The sequence below is a fragment of the Triticum dicoccoides genome, chromosome 5A (assembly GCF_002162155.2).
Source record: "Triticum dicoccoides isolate Atlit2015 ecotype Zavitan chromosome 5A, WEW_v2.0, whole genome shotgun sequence".
Taxonomy (NCBI): Eukaryota; Viridiplantae; Streptophyta; class Magnoliopsida; order Poales; family Poaceae; genus Triticum; species Triticum dicoccoides.
The window spans coordinates 670,881,034-670,901,291 of NC_041388.1; the positions used below are offsets into that span (position 1 = coordinate 670,881,034).

The 20,258-nt window shown below is 44.2% G+C and overlaps 3 protein-coding genes across 4 annotated transcripts; all 3 read left to right on the forward strand.

The window, feature by feature from the left end:
* The first annotated feature begins 1,126 nt into the window (after positions 1 to 1,126).
* LOC119303987 (poly(A) polymerase I-like) lies at positions 1,127 to 6,616 on the forward strand. 2 transcript variants are annotated; one of them, XM_037581150.1, is made up of 14 exons: positions 1,127 to 1,306; positions 1,430 to 1,505; positions 1,745 to 1,855; positions 2,003 to 2,100; positions 2,190 to 2,276; positions 2,373 to 2,509; positions 2,618 to 2,690; positions 2,785 to 2,830; positions 2,907 to 3,016; positions 3,102 to 3,209; positions 3,310 to 3,369; positions 3,962 to 4,023; positions 5,103 to 5,415; positions 5,924 to 6,616. In XM_037581150.1, the coding sequence occupies exons 1-14, from the start codon at positions 1,211 to 1,213 to the stop codon at positions 6,221 to 6,223; spliced, it is 1,677 nt and encodes a 558-aa protein (XP_037437047.1). In that variant the 5' UTR covers positions 1,127 to 1,210; the 3' UTR covers positions 6,224 to 6,616. The 2 variants fall into 2 exon arrangements, with proteins under 2 accessions (XP_037437047.1, XP_037437048.1); XM_037581151.1 differs by lacking the exon at positions 2,190 to 2,276.
* A 6,257-nt stretch (positions 6,617 to 12,873) lies between these two features.
* On the forward strand, positions 12,874 to 15,796 carry LOC119303988 (sorcin-like). The gene is made up of 10 exons (XM_037581152.1): positions 12,874 to 13,035; positions 13,125 to 13,183; positions 13,306 to 13,346; positions 13,474 to 13,505; positions 14,013 to 14,041; positions 14,212 to 14,248; positions 14,350 to 14,406; positions 14,983 to 15,059; positions 15,291 to 15,364; positions 15,509 to 15,796. Exons 1-10 carry the CDS (start codon positions 12,952 to 12,954, stop codon positions 15,526 to 15,528), a joined length of 510 nt encoding a protein of 169 aa, XP_037437049.1. The 5' UTR covers positions 12,874 to 12,951; the 3' UTR covers positions 15,529 to 15,796.
* Positions 15,797 to 16,149: 353 nt separating this feature from the next.
* Positions 16,150 to 20,230, forward strand: LOC119298376 (solute carrier family 40 member 1-like). The gene is made up of 6 exons (XM_037575807.1): positions 16,150 to 16,364; positions 16,449 to 16,599; positions 18,059 to 18,255; positions 18,656 to 19,099; positions 19,210 to 19,630; positions 19,749 to 20,230. Exons 1-6 carry the CDS (start codon positions 16,231 to 16,233, stop codon positions 19,875 to 19,877), a joined length of 1,476 nt encoding a protein of 491 aa, XP_037431704.1. The 5' UTR covers positions 16,150 to 16,230; the 3' UTR covers positions 19,878 to 20,230.
* The last annotated feature ends 28 nt before the right edge of the window (positions 20,231 to 20,258 follow it).

Here is a 20,258-nt window from a genome sequence, read left to right on the forward strand (position 1 = left end):
GAGTAGCACTACGCTGTAAGCGATTTTTTAATGGTAAAACAACACTACTTTATTTAAACTTCAATGTTTCAGGTAATAGGAAAGTGAGCTCGAGGCTCAAGAAACCAAACATAGCGCCCTACTGCATAGTAGTAGGCGAGTAGCTCCCATAGGTAATCGATGGGGTTCCCCATTACAACCGCGTTATTCATGACGAAAAGTGCACTGTTGAAACTCTACAACTTGATCTCCGGTCTCCTTTAGAATCATGCAAATAGGCTCCATGATGGATAGATCCCTGCAACTCATTAACGACTCTCATATAGTCGAATGTGATACTAATAGTATTTACATGCAGGTCCTCAGCTAGAGATACTGCCCCTTGCATGCCAAAGCCTTGAGCATCACTGCATCCGTAACACCCTCAAATACCACTACAGAAGCACCAAAAATGGTTTTGATCATCTCGTCACTTCCACCTCACTTCGGTTGGCCTACTTAACAATCGCGTCATCCGCATTTAGCTTCGCCATTCCCAACCCTGGCGCTTGCCACTTAGGAATCGTTTGGTTTACTAGCACAACTAGCTTAGCTAGGCCAGGTTAATCTAGCCTGTTCCGGCTAGAGTCGTCGAAAGCAAGGCTTAGTGTTTGGAAAGGCGCAAAATTAAAGCGTTAACCGTCAAAGATGTCCATGATTGTGTGTTTGCCAGTGCGAGAGAGCCGAATTGGCTCACCTCCCTCGGCAAGGTTTTTCTGGCAATTAAAAGCTAGATTGACACGAGAGGCTAGCTTTATTTTCCTAACCAAATGAATATTCTTGCGAGGCAAGGCTAGGAGCTGACCTTGCCTAAGATCCAAACGCACCCTTAGTAACTGGCCGAACATGCCCTTGCCTGCCCCATGTTTCCCTCGCAGTACTTCCATATGATCCCAACTCCTCAAAAGATGTAGGCGAGACCTATTGCTACCGGCAACGTCGCAACGAGCGAGAAATAGCATTTGCGTTGAGTTTGGGCTCATCTCGTTGGTTCACTGGCCTTAATGGGCCGTTCGCCGTCAGCCCGACTGCGCCCTGCCCCCCTCTCTCCGTGGACCGTGGCCACTGAGAGCGGCCCGCTTCAGCCTGGGTTGCCAGGTACAACAACCGTGCGTGCCAAAGACTCCCCGCCGTCTGCCGCACAGCACGCCCTCCGCGCCGCCACCGCCCGCCTGCCTCCCCAGGCCATGTCATGACGGCGGTCCGACGGTGCACCGACCTCTCTTCTCTCCCCTCCCCCGCGCCCCTCCTCTCCCGCCTCAGCTCCGCGGCCTCGCGTCTCCTCCAGGTCAGTCACCACGCCGCCTCCTCCCCCATGCCCGTCTGGCATTCCGTCGAGCACCTCGCCGGCGGCGCACTTCAGCAAAGTTTTGCCCTGTCTCTAACCCATCCATCGCCCTGCTACCTTCAGATGAGGAAGTACGGCTCGAGGAAGGAAGACGGCGGTCGTCTGCGGAACGGGCGGTCCAGCTCCGCTTCAAGGCCAGGTAAATCATCTATGCAGCTCGCCTTCCGCAGCTGTTGTGCAGCTGCACGGGTAGCTTGTTCTCGTTTAGCTCCTGTACTAGTACTTATTATTATCACATTCTCTCTGCACTGGTTTTTGGTGTATGGGAAGCACCCAGTTGTTCGTTTCGAGTAAAGATGTTCAAGTAAATCCTGACAAACAAATGTAAGCCATGTATGTCTATGCAAATCGACTTTATCAACTGTTATTCATGTGCAGGATTCATCGATCCTTCGTCGTGGAAATATTTTGACTCGAGAGCCGTTGGAATCCCCGCGGGCGCTATACCTCGCAATTGTATGACTGTTCTACAAATGCTGAAACGAAAAGGTGCATACAAGTTGCTTGGTTATTTATCCCCGTTTCAAAGCTAAGAGCTTGGACACCACATTCATGTCATGCTTTTTGCTTATTAACTCACCACTGTGCTAAAACATAAGAATGTATGCAGTACTCAAGGACAAAGTTGTTTTACAGGATTTGAAGCTTATCTTGTTGGGGGATGTGTGAGAGATTTGCTACTCAAAAGGGCACCTAAAGATTTTGATGTGATCACCACTGCAAGTCTCAAACAGGTTTCAGTTCATTCAAAGATCACTCATGTTTCTTATTTCGAAAAATAATGATACCATTGTCCCATTGACGTGCTTCTGATTCTTTTCAGATTAAACAACATGTTTTCTCACGTTGTTTCATCGTTGGCAAACGCTTTCCAATATGTCTTGTTAGATGGCGTGGTTCATTATTTGAGGTTTATTATTCATAGGAACATTGGCATTTTGGATACTGGTTCTTAGAGCATTGTTGTCTAACCCTCGTTTGCTTATGTTGTCTTTTGTTCTTACAGGTTTCAAGCTTCAAAACAAATACGACTCAAGTGAAAGGAAATGAAAATGTAAACTGCTCAGAAGAGACAGATGGCCATGATGAGGGGGATATTCTTCTCTGGAAGGATTCATTGAGAAGAGACTTTACAGTAAACAGGTAATATGTTCTGTACGAAGTCTTGTACTTCAAATGCTCATCAAATGCAGTTTTTGTGAAATATCATGGGAGCTAAATTACTAACATTGTTTAATGCTTGTATGGCAGCCTATTCTTTAATCCATTCAATTACAGAGTTTATGATTATGTGAATGGAGTAAAGGATCTAAGGAAAAACAAGGTAATAGTGAGTGAGAGTCTTCTCAGGCAGATTCAACCATGTCCTCGTCTACTTACCCTTTTCCTTCTGCTTAACTCCTTAAATCATCAATCAGGTGTGTACAGTGATTCCTGCCCATGTTTCTTTCAAGGAGGATCCTGGTTGGTGTTCAAGAATGTCCTTGATTTGTATTATTATTATCTATCCAAGACAAATTTTGATTCTAATTTCTTTCAGCCAGAATTTTGCGTGGCTTGAGAGTTGCTGCTCGCCTTGGCTTTCAGTTTTCCAGCGAAACTTCTACTGCAATACGTGATCTTTCTCCATCCATCATAGATATCGACAAGGTTTATCTCCCTGAAAGCGATGTGCAAACATATATGTTTTCTCGTGTATTTTCTCTTTACGTTGATGACCTCATTTATTCTGCAGACAAGGTTGGCTATGGAAATGAAATATATGCTATCTTATGGGGCGGCAGAGTCTTCGATTAGATTACTTAGAAAATATGGACTTCTCGATATTTTGCTGCCTTTTCAGGTAAGTTGAGCAACGCGGTCTCGTTGCTAGACAAGTAGATTTCTGGTCGTGACCACTTCTCTTCCAGCTTACTCACTATTGAATGCTCTTTGAATTTTAGGCAGCATATTTGTCAGATCAGTTAAAGGGCAAATCTAGTGACAGAGGGCTGATGCTCATGGTGAGTAACTGAAATGTGCCATGTTGTGTGGAAAGTTGGATTCTAAATATATTGCAAAATTTAAGCGCACACTTAACTCTAGCTTTGCTATTAGTGTGGGTACATATTCATAGCTGTCAAAATGATGGGGCTGGCTTCGTTGTCCTGAGGTATTCCTCACCTTGGCAAAAGATGCTTCCATCAACACTCTATATTAGGTCTCTAGTCATCTGCAGTTACGGGCTTGTGGGGCTATCAACTGGGTTTATTTTTTAATTAGATTGACTTATTGCACATCCCCAGTTTCTTTATTGCTGGGTTATTTGGTGAAAAGAACTGTTTTCCTGTGCACACGTCATGGCACTGGCAGAGTGTTGCCAATAACTAGATGATGTATCTGTCACTTTGACATCTTTCTATACTTTAGAACTACCACTTGTCATGTTGCTTATTTCTGATGCTTTCTAAGTTGGTATTATATTTCAGCAGTACTTGATTCCCTTTTCAAATTGCTGTTGCCATGTGGGTGTCCTTCCCGTTAGTTCATGTGAAATTTGGATTTTAAGATTATGGCTTAATATGTTGTCTCATGCTGTTGATTTCACTTGTGCAGAATCTATTGGCTAATCTTGACAAGTTTTTCTCCGCTGACCGCCCATGCCACTGCTCTTTGTGGTAAGGGTCCTTGAGTGCTGAAGTGCGTGTCTCGACTTGACTGTGTTTACGATTATGGGTTTACTCAAGTTATACCAAGGGCAGTAAACCATACAGCATTCCTTTGTTTGTACTTGCTAGTATTAAATTATGCTCCTCGGGAAGTGCTGGTGCTGGATATACCAAGTACCAACCAGACAAGCATAAAGTATAGCTGATCAGGCTTGCACTGCCGTGAGTGATGCAAACCTAAAGTGGTTCTTTTATAGTTCCTTAATCTACTGACTGATTTCTAGTAAAACTAATATACACATTTGCTGGCTCTGTTAAGGGCTGTTTTATCAGCATGGTGGGTGTGTACTTTCGTAATCTGGTGGTTGTTCTAACATTTGTTATCAGCTCATGTCATATTACTAATATCATCACTTTAATTCCTGGGTTTCACATTAGAAGATAATCACGGTTTTGCTATATCACCATATTTATCTTCTTTACATTTTGGTATACAGTTTATTAGGCTATATCATCATAATCATGGCGTATTATTCCCTCCGTCCAAGTTTATTAAGCACCCTAGTATTTTGGATCAAACAAACTTTGGCCATCTAAATATAACTCACAACATATGATTTATGCTACAAAAAGTATGCCATTAGATTTGTATTGAAAAAAAGATACCATATAATTTTTGTGACATATATTCATACGTATTTTATTAGTTAACTTTATGGTCAAAGTTCAACACTAAATACAAGGAGGGCCAATAAACCCAGATGGAGGGAGTAGTTTTCACTTTTCAGTCTGGATGAGTAGAGAAGACAAAGTGCATCTTCTTAGATTTACTTATGCCAGCCTGGAAACTTACATACTTAACGTAGTTCTATAATATCTGCAGTACTCCGTACCACTGTCAGTGTGCATTTACGTTGTCCTCTTTTGTGCCTATACTAGCACCCATTATTCTGAGTAGGCAAACTGTTTTTTCTGTTTCTTTATTTGACAACCAAGTAGCATATCTTGACCCAATTTTCAGTCCTCGGTATGAATATTCTTTGTCACTCATGCTCCGGATATTTCATTCACTTGATATTATTTAACAGGCTAGCGCTGTTGGCATTTCACAATGCATTGGTAAATTCTCCACAAGATGCCCAGGTAATCAAGGCTTTTGCTGCACTGATGCATTTTGGAACATGGGACAGTGCCATCGAGTTCCTGAACGAAGATGTTGGAGCACCAGTTACATATGTCCCAGAAGCTTTTGGGCGTTCTGGGGCCAAAGTGGATAATCTTATGGAACGGACATCACATCTAGTGTCACTAGTCAAATCTTCGGTTGATACATTGACATGTTTAAATACTCTCAAACAATCAGTGGTCAGATATCCGGGGGCATCACAATTTTCAGGACTTGTAAGTACCGCTTTAGCGTATCCTAATTCCCAACCATGCATCTTCACACCAGCAGTTCTTACATTTTTTTATTGAATTTTCTGTTTTCCTGTTCTGGGGGCAACTTATGTTATTTTCCCGTTTCCAGGCTGAATCAGCAGTGCGTTTTATGAAGCGCTTTTTAATTGCATTTTAATATTTAAATAGTTATTTAGATTGTTTCTGTGCTCTCAAATATTGGTATCATTTTATTATCACTTCCAGACGTTTCTGTTTTACTGGGCAAATAGAAAAATAGAACAGTGGTTGGGGCTCTTATTGATGTCACTTGAATCAATATTGCCTAGCCACTTAAGTTAGCACACAATACACTGCTGAATCTCTGCCAGTTTTAACAAGAGAATATGCATGGATGTAGCAGAACAGTCGCTATATAGTTTAGTTAAATTGCTAATTGCCTCGTATATTTGTTCTCAAGTCAGTCGATAATCATCATGCATACTAAGATTTCTCGTGGGTCTGTTCCCAGGTTTTTGTATCAGCCAGGGAGAAGGGCAGAGTGTTGGGGATATTTAACGGCCTTGATTCTGACCTAACTTCATACGACAAGAGAAGAGGGTCACATGGGATTGACTATAAGTTGCTGGAAGATGGAGTTACTGCCGAGGTCCGATTTGTTCTCGGAAAAGTGATCATGGACACCATGAGTGCTGAGTCACCGTGTGCATCCACCGATGATGCTGCTGCTTTGCCAAGGGCAGCGGCGGATGTTACTGATGCAGACCATCGTCCACTGTCCATGTTATTTCGTAGTGGTGAATCAGAGTGAAGCAGCAACACCCCATCTGTTTTCGCTGGTAAGCACATTGAAGCCCTCAGATTTGATGGCCTGAAGTTCAGGATGGCCAATACGAACACAATGCTACGATTCTGTCGGTCACTGAACTTACCTTGGGAGGATGCCCTCCTGGTTGTGCAGAAGATCAAGGGTAGGCTGTAGACAAGATACATGTAAGGTTTATCTTGTTTAATTTCTTCCGTTTACTAGGCATGTAAGTGACGTGTGCTAGAGTTAGAGTGCTGTCAGCATGTGGTTGCATTTGCAAAAATTCAATAAGAAAGTGAGCTGATCTTAGGGAAAACGGAACTCTCCGTTTTTATCAATTGCTTCTATATACATGCGAAAAATGAAAGGAATGGCAATCTACTGCTTCAGTTGTGATGATTGTTGTGAGGTAAAATGTTGCTGCCTCCGTTTCGAATTATAAGATGTTTTAACTTTTTTTCTGAATCTGATCTATATAGACGCGTTTTAGTATGTTTGTCCACTCATTTTTAGTCTGTATGTAGTCTATATTGAAAACATTGAAAACATCTTATAATCCGAAACGGAGGTAGTACTAATTTCTCATCGGAATTCCATTGGTTAGTTTTGCCTAAGATATATTTTGACTATTTTTGTGGATTTTTTAAACAGATAAAGGGTAAGTGTTGGAGAGGTGCAAGAAATGAACAGGAGGAAAAATGAGAGAAGACGAGAAAACCGAAAAAAAATAAAGTACCTAAACATAGATAAGAAAGCTTAGGATGGCACTTCAACAATTTAGTTCCTGCGATAGTTTCGGTCGTGCAAATTTAGTTTGAATAAAATTTACGGTGATGTTATCTGGGGAATGTCAGCTGGGAAAGGGGTGGCAAGTGAATGCATTTTTCTATCAGTTTTGGTTGTAAAGCGAGATCAAACGGTGACAGTTTTAGAAGAAAAACGCCCTTCTGTAAAGAAATTGACATCGTTGTTCTAAAGAAAGTGCCACCCCTCGTACAACTAAAACCGTCACCAAAACATTCGCAAATGCCAACCAGTGAACGTGCAGTAGCTAAGAGGGTCCATAAATTTATTCTTAATGTATGTACGCATATTTAGTTTAGAAGTGAATTTGACTATAAACAAATTTGGGAAATGATTATGATCGGCCGGCCAATCTAGTGTGGAACGTCCGCCGACACGTGGCCTACTGGAACACGCGCACGCCTCAGCAAACTATGACTGTGCAAGTGCGCGGCGTGGCAAAAAATGTTGCTATAATCTTTGCGATATGGGTCTTATTGCACAAAATTAGATGTGGCGGAGGTTTTGCAACAAGAATCTTGTTGCAGGAAATTAGAGAAAAAAAAATTATGCAATAATGGTATTGTTGCGGGAAACTAGAGAAGAGAAGATTTTACAACAGAAGTCTTCTTGCATGAAACTAGAAAAGATTATTAGATGCATCATGAAATTAATTTTCATATGATATAATTTTTTTATTGTAGATGTTGATATTTTTTCCTACAAAGTTAAAGTTTGACTTTGACCAAATATACGGACTAAATAAAATGAAGGGAGTGTTTTCAAGCCTCCGGTAGGGTCATAAATTTAACATGTGAAATTTGGTGGACATGTTATGTGTGGGCGGGATCCGCATCCTCGAGCCGTCTGATTTGTTGATGGAGCCATCATATAGTTTCTTTCATTTTTTATCTTTTCTACAACAAGACTCTTGTTGCAAAATTTTGCAAGACCTTTGTTGCAAAATCTTTTATCAATTTTATATTATGAATCTTGATATCTTCCCCTAATCCCCTAATAATAATATAATACTTTAATATTAATCTCTATCTCTACCTCTCTACCTCTCTATCTCTACCTCTCTATCTCTACCTCTCTACCTGTACCTACTAATAAACCACGCATTGCTTCTGGTCATCCGTCGCGCATTTTTGCAAAAAAGCCATTGCACTTTCTAATATTCAACCCGCGGTCCCTTATTAGGTGAGAAAACCCTTCGTTCTGACCATTGTTTTTGCAAGAAACCCTGTAGTTTCCTGTATTGAACCCGCGGCCCTTTCAAAGTGATAAAGCGTTCGACAGCGCGAGGAAGACGCGCGGATCCGGGCGCGGCGGATCTGCCGGCCGGTGCGGCGGCTTGCTCCGATGGCGGCGGCGATGTCTTGCTCATCCAGTTAAAGAGAGAGACAGGGTGTGAGGGGGAGAGGAAAGAGAGGAAGGCATAGAAGGAGAAGTGTCGCAAGATGAGGGAGGGATCTCGCGGCTGGTGCGGGGGCTTGCTCGCAGCGGCGTCCGTCTCGTCCAGAGAAAGAGAGAGACAGGGCATGAGGGAGAGAGGAAAGAGAGGAAGAAAGGAGAAGGAGAATGGGCGCAAGGTGACGGAGACGGTCGCTGGCGGTGGCGCCTCCGGTGACTGGCCGGCGGCAGGGCGACCTGCACTTGGAGGAGGAGAACTGCGCAAGATGGATTCCAGCACCCTCCTACTCATATAATGGTGAGACCTCCTTCCCTCTCTCCCTTCCAGAGCCATAGGCTAACGACAAGGACAAGTCCCTGCTCGAGAAAACAGCAGGGAGCAACATGATTCACGGTCTAGATTAGAACAACACTGAACTGATATATTTTTTGTAGTACAGGAGCTTCAAGACAAAGGGCATCAGGCTTCACGGCAACACATTTATCTATAACTTTCTCCCCAAATCTGAAAGTATTTGGCCCCTAAATTCTAATTCTCATTAGAAAGTCAGAGTATTTGTGGAATATGGTCTATGAATATTGACAAATTTGATTGCAGCAGGGGCGACAAAGTTAGTGCAGTCCTCACCGTGCACATATATTTCAGGGTAAAATCAAACTTCAGTTAGAAGGACATGATCAGGCAGGAGATTCATGCAGCATTGGATGTGAGAGGCCCTAAATGCATTTAGCATGTGAAAAAATGTGTTTAATATTGTTCCAAGTTGTTACCTTTCGAAAAGAGAACGCAACAGGGATAATTTTTTCTTCGAAGCACGAGTTAACCACAAGGAATCTCCATGCTTTTGCACCGGGTGTGAAATCAACTTTGAAAAATTGACATGGCTATTGTTTTTGCTTTTCCTGCTCAAGACAACAAAGGGATTGTTCAGGCTGATTTGTGTTTGTGCAGACAGACCTCAAGGAACCTCTGCCGAAGATTTACGTGGTGAAGGACTCGAACTGTATCTCACGTCCACTCGGCCACACCTGGGTTGGCTGCCAACAGCCCTCTGATTGAACAACTGCTCCGTCTATCCGAGTCTCTGTCGGTCGACTGTTCTTCTCGGACATCACCATACAGCTCCTCAGCAGCAAACTCATGTGCTTCTCCACCAGAATCAATTCCCGAGCTGTTGATATCCCCTATTCCTCTAAGGATATGCCCATGGTAATTTTTTCCACAAGACGAGTGTTGCAGTATTTGTATGAACTGGAGTACTGTACTGTTGCAGTAGTGTACAACTGTACATACATGGTTTGAAAATCCTTTCTTTTTCAGTTATATATTAGAATGGAATTTGTACGGCTTGGACTGCATTTTCACAATCAATATGGTGTGTTCAAGTAGTGTAAATTGTTTAACTTGCTTTTTGGCCAGTATCCCGATATATGTGGATGTATCGTTGCTTTTTACAATCAATTTGTAATGTTGCTTAATGTACCGTTTGGTCTGCTTTTTTGGTCTGTATCCCTGAATCGACGCCCTTAAGCTCCTGTTGATTTCTATAATTCATGAGCACATATGAGCATCAAAAGAAAATATCCCATGATGAAACGTGAGCAAGTCTTGGTGAATGAACTGATATTTTCATGCATTACAGGTGAAGCAAAAAAAAATCAAGCTTTATAAGCTCCGCGGCCTCAAGGCCAATCCCCAGGTTGATGCCACCGCTACTGACTTTGCCACATCCCTATTACAGTTTAATTTTTAATTTATTAGAGAAACTGGATCAGTGCTTGGGGCTGGTGTGCTACGGTTGGTTTAGGCATGTGTCCAACAAGGCGGCGGCCACTATAAGATACTCTCCTGAGTTAGGACGGGTTTCGAATTTGCTGCTATTATGAGAAAAAATAAGAGAGAAAGGAATGTGATTTTTGCTGCTACTATATGATGCTTTGTTGTTACTGTTTTCTGTTTATTGTATCGACTGTTTGTCGTGTGAACTACCCATCAGATTTAGGCTCGGATGATTCAGATAGGATGGAAGATGCGTAGGAATCGTCTGTGACATTCTCAATGAATTCGATCCCTCGCCGGCGAGCTTCATCATGTAAGACCTTTAGTAATTTCATTCAAATTTATCTAGCAACAATTGCATGACTCTAGACCTGAACAATTGCACCCTATGAAAAAAAGATTACACACAATGTGGGGTTGGTGTAGATGAGATAGGGGTGGGCCAACAATCATTACAGGTCGGTCGACCTGCCACAGGACCGGACATGTTCGAGAAAACTCAATCCGATGGCCGCATGTGTCGTGTCTTCTCTTTCGACCTAACTTGTTATGTGGACGTAGTTGGATTTTTATTTAGCTAATCTGTGCTTGCTGAAATTCTCATATGATGCATGCGTTCATGGATGAGAATGTAGATTAATTGATAAATTCAATGAAGAGTATATAGGGGAAGAATGTTTTATAAGATACGAGCCTTCTTTCCCTAAGGGTTGCTTGGTATTTCTGCTTTTTAATATTGATAACATAGGTGCATATTCTTCTTAAATCTGAAACATATGTGATCTTAAATTGTTTTGCATAATCTAGAATTTAGTTCATGGGCTCAGTTTGTACTTCGCCGTTCTGGTGAGAATAAGAGGTATTTTTAACTATATACTCACATATATTTGAGATAAACATGGGATTGTCAAAGTAGTCATGTAAAGCAGTGGTTACTCAATACAGTGGATAGTAAAAGTTCGTTTACACCGATATTAAGGATGGTACATGCATCAAGTGTAGATGATACAAGGATAGTGCCCACAATCATTACAAGTCCGTCAATAGACGAGGCTGCAGGAAAGAGCTCGCGAAAGTAGTGTGCTAAGTGTTATTACCAAGCTCGTCACCTTAGGATTCATCATTCATCGTGAATAGGCGGACAACTTGACCACCATCGGCGGTAGTGATGAGGAGGAAAAGCCGCAACGCTGATGGAGCGCTAGGGACATGTCATGATTTATTTTTCCCGTGGCAACGCACGGGCTCTTTTGCTAGTATATATATATATATAATAATAATAATAATAATAATAATATAATAATAATAATAATAATAAACCGCGCATTGCTTCTGGTCGTACGTCACACATTTTTTCAAAAAAGCCCTTGTGTTTTCAGTAATTAAACCCGCCATCCTATTTTAAGTGGATTATAGGAGAAAACGTTTCGCTTATGCAAATAACACCCTGTAATTTGGTATTATTCAACGTCAGTCCGGTGAGGAAAACAGAGATGCAGACGGGATAGAGTGAATGCAAAGAGTAGTCCCGTTCACTGTCGCTCCCGCCGGCGACGACTGGCTTGCCCACGCGGCGGCCCACGCGAGCAAGGCCAAGGGACGGCCCAGACGGTCGATGGTGGCGCTGTCATCGTTGTCCTCACGCATGTAGACGAGGCAGTGGGGAGGGTGCCGGCGCTGGTCGCAGGGGAGGCCGAAGGGCGTGGACAAGCCAGATCCGGGACGCAGGACGGACACCGGCGGCTTGGGGACATGGATCCCGCAGATCTGAGCAGCGGCTGGCGAACTCGGAGGCGGCGGTGGCGTGAAGACAACCGTGGTGGTGGTGGCAGCAGCGGCGAGGCTCCTTGCGTGCTCCTTCTCATGGACAAGGGAAAAGAGAAAGAACTGAGAGGCAGAGGAGAGAGAAACGAGGGAGGAGGAGAGGCGCGTTGGAGCTCCGGTAGCGGGCGGCGTGCACGATGGATCGGGTGCTAAGAAAAGAAGGGAATCGGGGATGGGGAGAAGAAAGGTGTGGGGAAGAGACGAGAGGATGAGAGGAGGGGGCTGAGAAGATAAGGTCGGAGGGAAGAGCGGCCAAACGACACGCGTTGCCTGTGTGTGAGACGGCTGGTGCCCAAGCGCGGGCTGGAGACTCAAGGCTTGATTCTCGCCATGCAAAAAACGAGATTAAAGAAAGAAGTTAACTAACTTAGGAGGAATTAGCTAGAAAAAGGATTTTTTTTAACGAGAAAGCTACAAAAGGATTAAATGCTTGATTATGGCCGTTGCATTCATCTGTTTGCTTCTCCGTATCTACATGCACAATTGCACACGATTGACGAGCTTGGTTCTACATTTCCTTTTCATCTCGACGAAGTTGGATACATGCACAGGATTGATGGTTTTTGTTCCATTTTTTTTTCTTCTTTTATTTTCTTGATTAAAATTTTCAATCATTCGTACCCATTGTAATCCCATCTGTTTGTGTTGACAAAATAATCTCCGAGCGCTGCTGATTTCGGTTCATACGAGTGCATTTTATGTCAGACATTATAATTTTCGTGAGTTTTTGTTGTTCATCCGTTGCAACGCACGGGCCTTTTGCTAATTTTTTTTAATAAATTTAGCGAGGAAGTACATGTACGCGCATTACGTATTCTAGGTTCGAAGGCGGAAATTAACGAAGACGTAAACCTGCCAGTTTCCCACCTCCCTCCCCCCACGGCCCCACCCCACGGAAACGCTCTGGTCCGTCGCCGGAGAGGCGGAGATGGAGAACGCGGTGGTGCTCCGGGAGTGGTTCGACCGCGTCGACGCCGCCGGCACCGGCAACATCACGGCTCCTCAGCTCCAGGTTCTCCTTATCCCCTCGCCCCCCCTACTCGGAAGTGCCGGCGACCAGAATTCGACCACTAACCCGGAAATCCGCTCTCCTCCCGCCAGAGCGCGCTCGCCGTGGGCAACCTCGACTTCCCCCTCTCCGTCGTGCAGCAGATGATCAGGTCCTCCTCCACCTCCTCTGGCCGCCGGGGCTTTCAGCTTGTGCGCTCTGTCTAATTTATCCGATGACTCGAGCTCATTTGGGGATTGGGAGGGTCAATGATGTCTGTACTGTACTGTGCAGGATGTATGACTTCGATCGGAACGGCACCATGAGCTTCGAAGGTTAGCCGCTCATATCCGCATGAACTCTGCTACTCTAGGGAAAGTTGACCATTGACTCCATGCTGTGATCACTTGGAAAGATGATCTGATTTTGACCTCGCTTGCTGTATCCCTTTGTACTTTGCAGAGTTTTTGGCTCTTAACAAGTTCCTTCAGAAGGTACTCCCTCCTTCCATCTATATAGGGCCTAATCATTTTTCGAGGCTAACTTTGACCAAGTGTTATAGTGATAATATATGACATGCAAGTTACACAAAGCATACAGTCAAATTCGTACGTGAAAGGAGCTTCCAATGATATAATTTTCACATTATACATTTCATGTATTATTAGTCTTATGAATAGTCAAAGGCGGTCTTGAAAAACACATTAGGCCCTATATAGATGGAAGGAGGGAGTATGTGGGGTCTCCATTTCGATCTGCTCGGCATTCAGGATTAGTCACTGGCATGCACATTTGTTTTTCCTTGTCGAAAAATTGATAGTATTGTGGCCATGGCATTTGAAGTTTGGTTAAATGAATTGTTAAGTAAGTTGGCCTGCTATTCTGTATAATATATGTTACACTACATTTGAGAGGAGTGAGCTTCACTGTAATGCATTCCTATTTCCATGCTTCCTGTTTGACTTGATCGTTTATATGCACTGCTCCTTTTCAATTTGCAGGTGCAGGGTGTCTTCTCCACCCTAGAAAGGTATCATGTCTCATGAGTTTGTAGCCATGTGCGGCATTCATAAATTGTTCAAATGCCACCCTAAACTTTGTTACAGTTTGTATTTTTCTTGACTTTAGGTGTTCAGTTTGTTTGTGCGTGTGTTTTCAGATATCATTCTTGTACTTTTCTTATCCTCTCCTTAATTTCAGGGGTCGTGGATTTCTCAGCCTTGAGGATGTGTATGAGGTGATATGTTAATTTCTCTAGTTTTGAGATGTACTGTCAACTGTGTCCCATATGAGCAACATTACATGGATTTTTTTTAATTCCCTCCATGTTCTATACAGGCACTAATCAAACTCGGTTTCTCGTTGGATTCACCTGCCTTCTACACTGTCTGTGAGGTACTTCACTTTCACTGCTACTGCATGGTTTATCCTAGGATTATTCATGTCTAGCTTTAGAGGCTCTCCCAGAAGGCATCATGAGCTTGTGATTAACTATTGCAGTGATACATTTGAAGGGTGAACCTGTCCAAATTTAAAACTTGAGATGTTATTTATCCTAAGATGCCTTTTCTTGCAAATTGGAGCATCTAGGTGTAAAACTAGTGTTCGTCGATCGCCCGTTGTTGCTGTTCAGAAAACCAGTGTTGGTCGTTGAAGTACTAAGATGAGTTATATGATCATGGGTTTTCATATTTGAGCTTGAAATGGGTCATGCAACTGAGAAAATGTAGGTGGAAACTGAAGTCAACAGTGAATATAAAATGAAGAATATGCAGTATATCCCTGTAAAAAAAAACTTGCAGTATGACAGAACTTGAGAAAATGCTACTTCAGCATTCTTTACTTCATTCGTCCGATCATATCCATTTCCTAGCTACGCAGCCTAGAGCCCTTTGCTAGTACTAGCTGCATTTGTGCTTCTTATTCTTTACTTCATTTTGTTTAGCTAATTTCATACCTGTCTATTCTCAGAGCTTCGACAAGAGCAAGAAGGGGATGGTTCGTTTGGATGAGTTCATATCGATCTGCATCTTTGTGCAGTCAGCTCGGTACGCACAACATGTTTCCGACGTGCTTTTCAATGTTTCACAGTACACAGCTGTTGGACATCTTCTACTTTGCAACTAAAACCTAATTGTAGACTGGTCTGTGGTTACTTGATTTACATTTGAATAACAAGGAACATTTTGCAGAATTGTGTTCCGTGATTTGTCTCTCCCAAAGTGCCATGTGCTAAATTTTACTCCCAATTACTGATGAAACATTTTCTCGCTTTCCAGTAACTTGTTCAGCTCATTTGACACAACCAAGCAAGGGAAAGTGACATTGGATTTCAACCAGTTCGTCTACTGCAGTGAGTTTCCGCCCCCCTCTATCTACCGAACTGCTTATATCTCATGCTCGTCAGAGTCTAGACAACCTTATATATTCCTCAAAGACGGATGGAAGGTTTTACCGCCCTTGTTCACTAACTTGCATCTTTCTGCATAATCTACAGCGGCGAACTGCAGGATATAGCTGTATTACCTGAAACCTGTACATGGAAGACCAAAAAGGAAATGCCACCCTTCACCGGAACCACATGCCAAAGAATGTTCTGGTGGCACATACATTTGGAAGTCCAAATTCCAAGCCATCATTTGGTTTATATTCCTAGTGTTCCTCAGATATTTTGTGATTTTAATGCCATCCAGGTCTGTATACACACACACAAAGAAAATAAAAAAAAATGCTTATGCATGACTGTATGCTTTGTGATTCTGCATCTGGAAACCCAGGAACTGTACCATGTTTGGATTATTATTCTCCCACTTTCTTGTCCCCCCCTATCCTGCATGAGTTCCAGGGGGAGTTGACCATTGGTTCCTCCATGACGTGATCACTTGAAATGATGTTTTTTTAGAAAAGGACTTGAAATGATGATTTGAATTATTATCAGTATATATTTTGGTTGGTATCCATAATATAAGAGCGTTTTTGACACTACATTAGTATACGGCCAGCCATGTCTGACATCCATAAAGTGTTCTAGTGCCATGCTCTCTGTCTGAAGCAATTTCTTCTACAAAGGCCTAGAAAAGCCCATCTGGCTACCGTGTCAAAGTCAAACTCTCGCCCTCCCCCAAACCCCACAAAAAAACAAAACCCCGCTCGATCGCTCCCCCCATCCCCAGCCATTCTCCGGCGAACCCGCCCCGTCCGCCGTGCTTCGGTAGATAGATGGAGGCCCTGGCGGAGACGGGGAGCGGCGGCCATCTGGTGCCTCTCCTCGACGGCGGCGGCGGCGGCGGCCTGGACGCGGCCCTCCTCCGCCGCCTCTACGCCGGTCACTTCCTCGCCAGATGGGGCGCACGGTACGTACTACGGGCCTTTCCCTTATCGGTTCGGCGATTAATCCCATCCCACCCTCATTCGATCGCATTCGCGTCGCGTCGCAGCATGTGGGAGTTCTCGGTGGGGCTGTACATGATCCGCGTCTGGCCGGGCTCGCTGCTCTTCGCCGCCGTCTACGGCGTCGTCGAGTCCGCCTCCGTCGCCGTCTTCGGCCCCATGGTCGGCACCCTGGTCGACAGCCTCACGTACCTCCAGGTTGTTCAACGCTCTCTTTCACTCTCTGTTTCCAGAAGATCACGAGAAATTGCTCATTGAACCTATGACTAGAAACAGGGCATCTCAACAAGTTCTCTTTCCCGTGTAAAAAGCTGTTTTAAGGGGATTTCGGCAAACAAGAAAAAAGAAACTACCCCAATAGATCTCGTAAACGCGATTTTTTTGGGGGACCTCGTAGAATCAGCCCATGTGAGCGTAGATTGCAGCGGAAACGATCAAAACAACGAGCTATTTGTTGATATGCATTTCAGCAAACACCTTGTGTGCATGCAGGAAATCTGAGCCATATCATGAAATCCACAAGCACCAAGCTATGCAATGTTTACCACAACAATATACTTGCAAGAGCAGCTCGGTACAATATCAATACCCCAACATAATCATCATCTTATCAAATAACCCATGTATGTCATGCCCCCAATAACTATATTTAATAACCAAGTAATAAATCAATCATGAATAGGGATTACTAAATAATTGAGAATGTTAGGTTTCATGTAAACTATGTTAGAGTGTGCTTGGATACGTTTTAGTCTCATGACTAAAAGTAGTGGGACTAAAACTTGCTAGCCTTACTCATGCTTGGATCCAAATACTAAAAAGACTAAAATCAAGTTAATGAGCATTTATTATCCTCCAAACCCTTCAATCCAGAACTCGCCTGTGTTAAAGGAGAGGAGTTAAATAAGGAGAGAGAAGACTAATCCACATTTTAGTAGGGGTACCCCCGACTAAAACATTTTAGTCTCAAGACTAGTTTTAGCCCCTCTTTAGTCAGGGTGCTTGGAACTTTAGCCTCTTAAAGAAGTCTAATTAAAAATAGTCTCTTTAAGAGGCTAAAGTTCCAAGCACCCTGACTAAAGAGGGGCTAAAACTAGTCTTGAGACTAAATTTTTTTAGTCGGGGATACCCCTACTAAAATGTGGATTAGTCATCTTTCTCCTCATTTAATTTCTCTCTTTTAACACATGCGAGTTCTGGATTGGAGGCTTTGGAGAATAATAAATACTCATTAACTTAATTTTAGTCTCTTTAATATTTGGATTCAAGCATGGATAAAGCTAGCAAGTTTTAGTCCCACTACTTTTAGTCATGAGACTAAAACGTATCCAAGCACCCTCTAAAATAAGTCTCTTGGATCCAAACACCCTCTTAATAAAAAAATTAAGATAAATAATTTGGGATGGAGGGAGTACAAGTTAGTCCTCCACATTGTAAAAACTGTCTCGAATATATTACTTATCATAACAATGGTATTATGAAACAACTATCTTGGATATAAACTAATTATGTAAAACTGTGACTCTGATATACCTCATATATATGTGAATGTTTTACAGAACTGTCTTGGATGAGCAGTAAGGATGGGCTGACGAAGAGGAATTTCTTAATCATGATTAGCAGTCGCCAGTGACTTAATATACATGGCAAAATGCAGTTTTTGGGCCTGTGGCTGCTAGTTCAAAGCTTATCCTTCATCGTTGCTGGAGTCTCGGTAACCGCGCTGCTGGTCTACGATGACCTGAAAGTGACGAGCTTCCCCGTCTTCGTGGCTCTAGTCGTGGTCACCAACGTGTCAGGCGCGCTCGCGGCGCTCTCGACTCTCGCCGGAACCATACTGATCGAGAGAGAATGGTACACAATTCCGTTCGACACCCACAACTTAACTAAGGGCTTTGATTCAAAAGAATTTCATAGAATTTTCGGAGGGTTAGAATCCTTAGAAATTTTTCCTTCATTGGTCGTTTGATTCATAAGATTGAATCATATAGGAATTTCTCCTACGGAATCATGTGTACTACATTTTATTGGAAATCTAGCATTCACTCAAACCTTTTTTCTCACTTCCTTTGTTTTTTCTATGTCATCAAACACTCTGTGCTAATCCTATGAGATTCAAGTGGGCATGCCATTCCAATTCTTTATTTTTCTTATTCCCGCGTTTTGAGAATCCTATGAATCAAAGAGGGCCTAACTGTATTAGTTGTACGTACGTGTTGTTGTTAGAACTTGATGGCCGCGACGATGCATGCAGGGTGGTGGTGATGTGCGGCGGGCATCCGCCGGCGGCGCTGACCCGAACCAACTCGGCGATCCGGAGGATCGACCTGAGCTGCAAGCTTCTGGCGCCGGTGCTGTCGGGGTTCGTGATCAGCTTCGTGTCCACGCAGGCCTCTGCGGTGGCGCTGGCGCTGTGGAACGTCGCCTCGGTGTGGCTGGTGTACTGGCTCTTCGTGTCGGTGTACAACAGCGTGCCCGCTCTCGGCGCCAACAGCCTGGCAAGGGACGCGGCGGCCTCGGCGCCGGAGGCCGACGAGGCGGTGCAGGGTTACTCCCAGGACGCGTCGTCAGATTGGAGCGAGAGACTGACGGCGCGGCTCTCCGTCCTGCCCTGCTGGGAGTCCTGGGCCGTGTACGCGAGGCAGGAGGTGGTGCTGCCGGGTGTTGCTCTCGCCATACTCTACTTCTCCGTGCTAAGGCAATTCATTAAGCTGCATGATGAGTTTTTTTACCCAATTTGATGCACGGATTCAGCAATAACTTGGTACAATTTATTGGACCTTGATCTTGTTTCCGTTGCTGCTGCAGCTTTGGCACGCTGATGACGGCGACGCTGGACTGGGAGGGCATCCCGGCGTACGTGACCAGCCTGGCCCGGGGGTTCAGCGCCATGGTGGGCATCGCGGCGACGGTGGTGTACCCGGCCGCGCACGCGCGGCTGTCCACGCTCCGGACGGGGCTCTGGTCCATCTGGACGCAGTGGTGCTGCCTGCTGCTCTGCGTCGGCTCCGTCTGGGTGGGCGGCCGCGTGGCGTCGGCGTGGGTGCTCATGGCCGGCGTTGCCGCCTCGCGCCTCGGCCTCTGGATGTTCGACCTGGCCGTCACGCAGTTGATGCAGGACGGCGTGCCCGACGCGGACCGGTGCGCCGTCGGAGGCGTCCAGAGCTCGCTGCAGTCCGTGTTCGACCTGCTCACCTACGTCATGGGCATCATCATCTCCGACCCCAGGGTACGCACGCGGTTCACTCGTGTCTTTTGTTTCGGTCAGTTGTGTTGCCAAACGGCGAGACGAGTATGACTTTGGTGAATGCTGATGATGATCTCCGTGTGCAACCAAATTATTACAGGATTTCGGCGAGCTCATCGCGCTCTCCTTCTTGCTGGTGACCTGCGCTGCGGCCATGTACACGCTGCACGTGTACCGCGTACGCAAGCACCTGTTCCACCTTGACAAGATCTTCGCCAAGATGCAATAGTCATGATCTTTGCTTCTCGTGGGTGGGCGTTAGCGTTGACTATGCTCATTCTAACTATGCAGAGGTTGGGTGTGTACTCATTATAATTATATCACTCGATGCTACAGTATGAATCGATAAAAGACGCCTGAAAAAAAGAAAAGAAAGTGAGAACATGCGTGTGCATGACTCTAGGATTTGTAGTTTTGTAGTAGTATATGAACACCATGGTTGAGAGTGCATTTTCTATCATGCACGGTACATACCGTGCATTGTCTACAGGGTGGGAAAGCTGGGAAAGCTATCATACTAGTGTACTAATCACCTGCTGTACGTCTCACTTCTGTCATATGGTCAGTTTGTATGTCAGCCTTTTTGTAAATATAAATAATGCACTGTCCT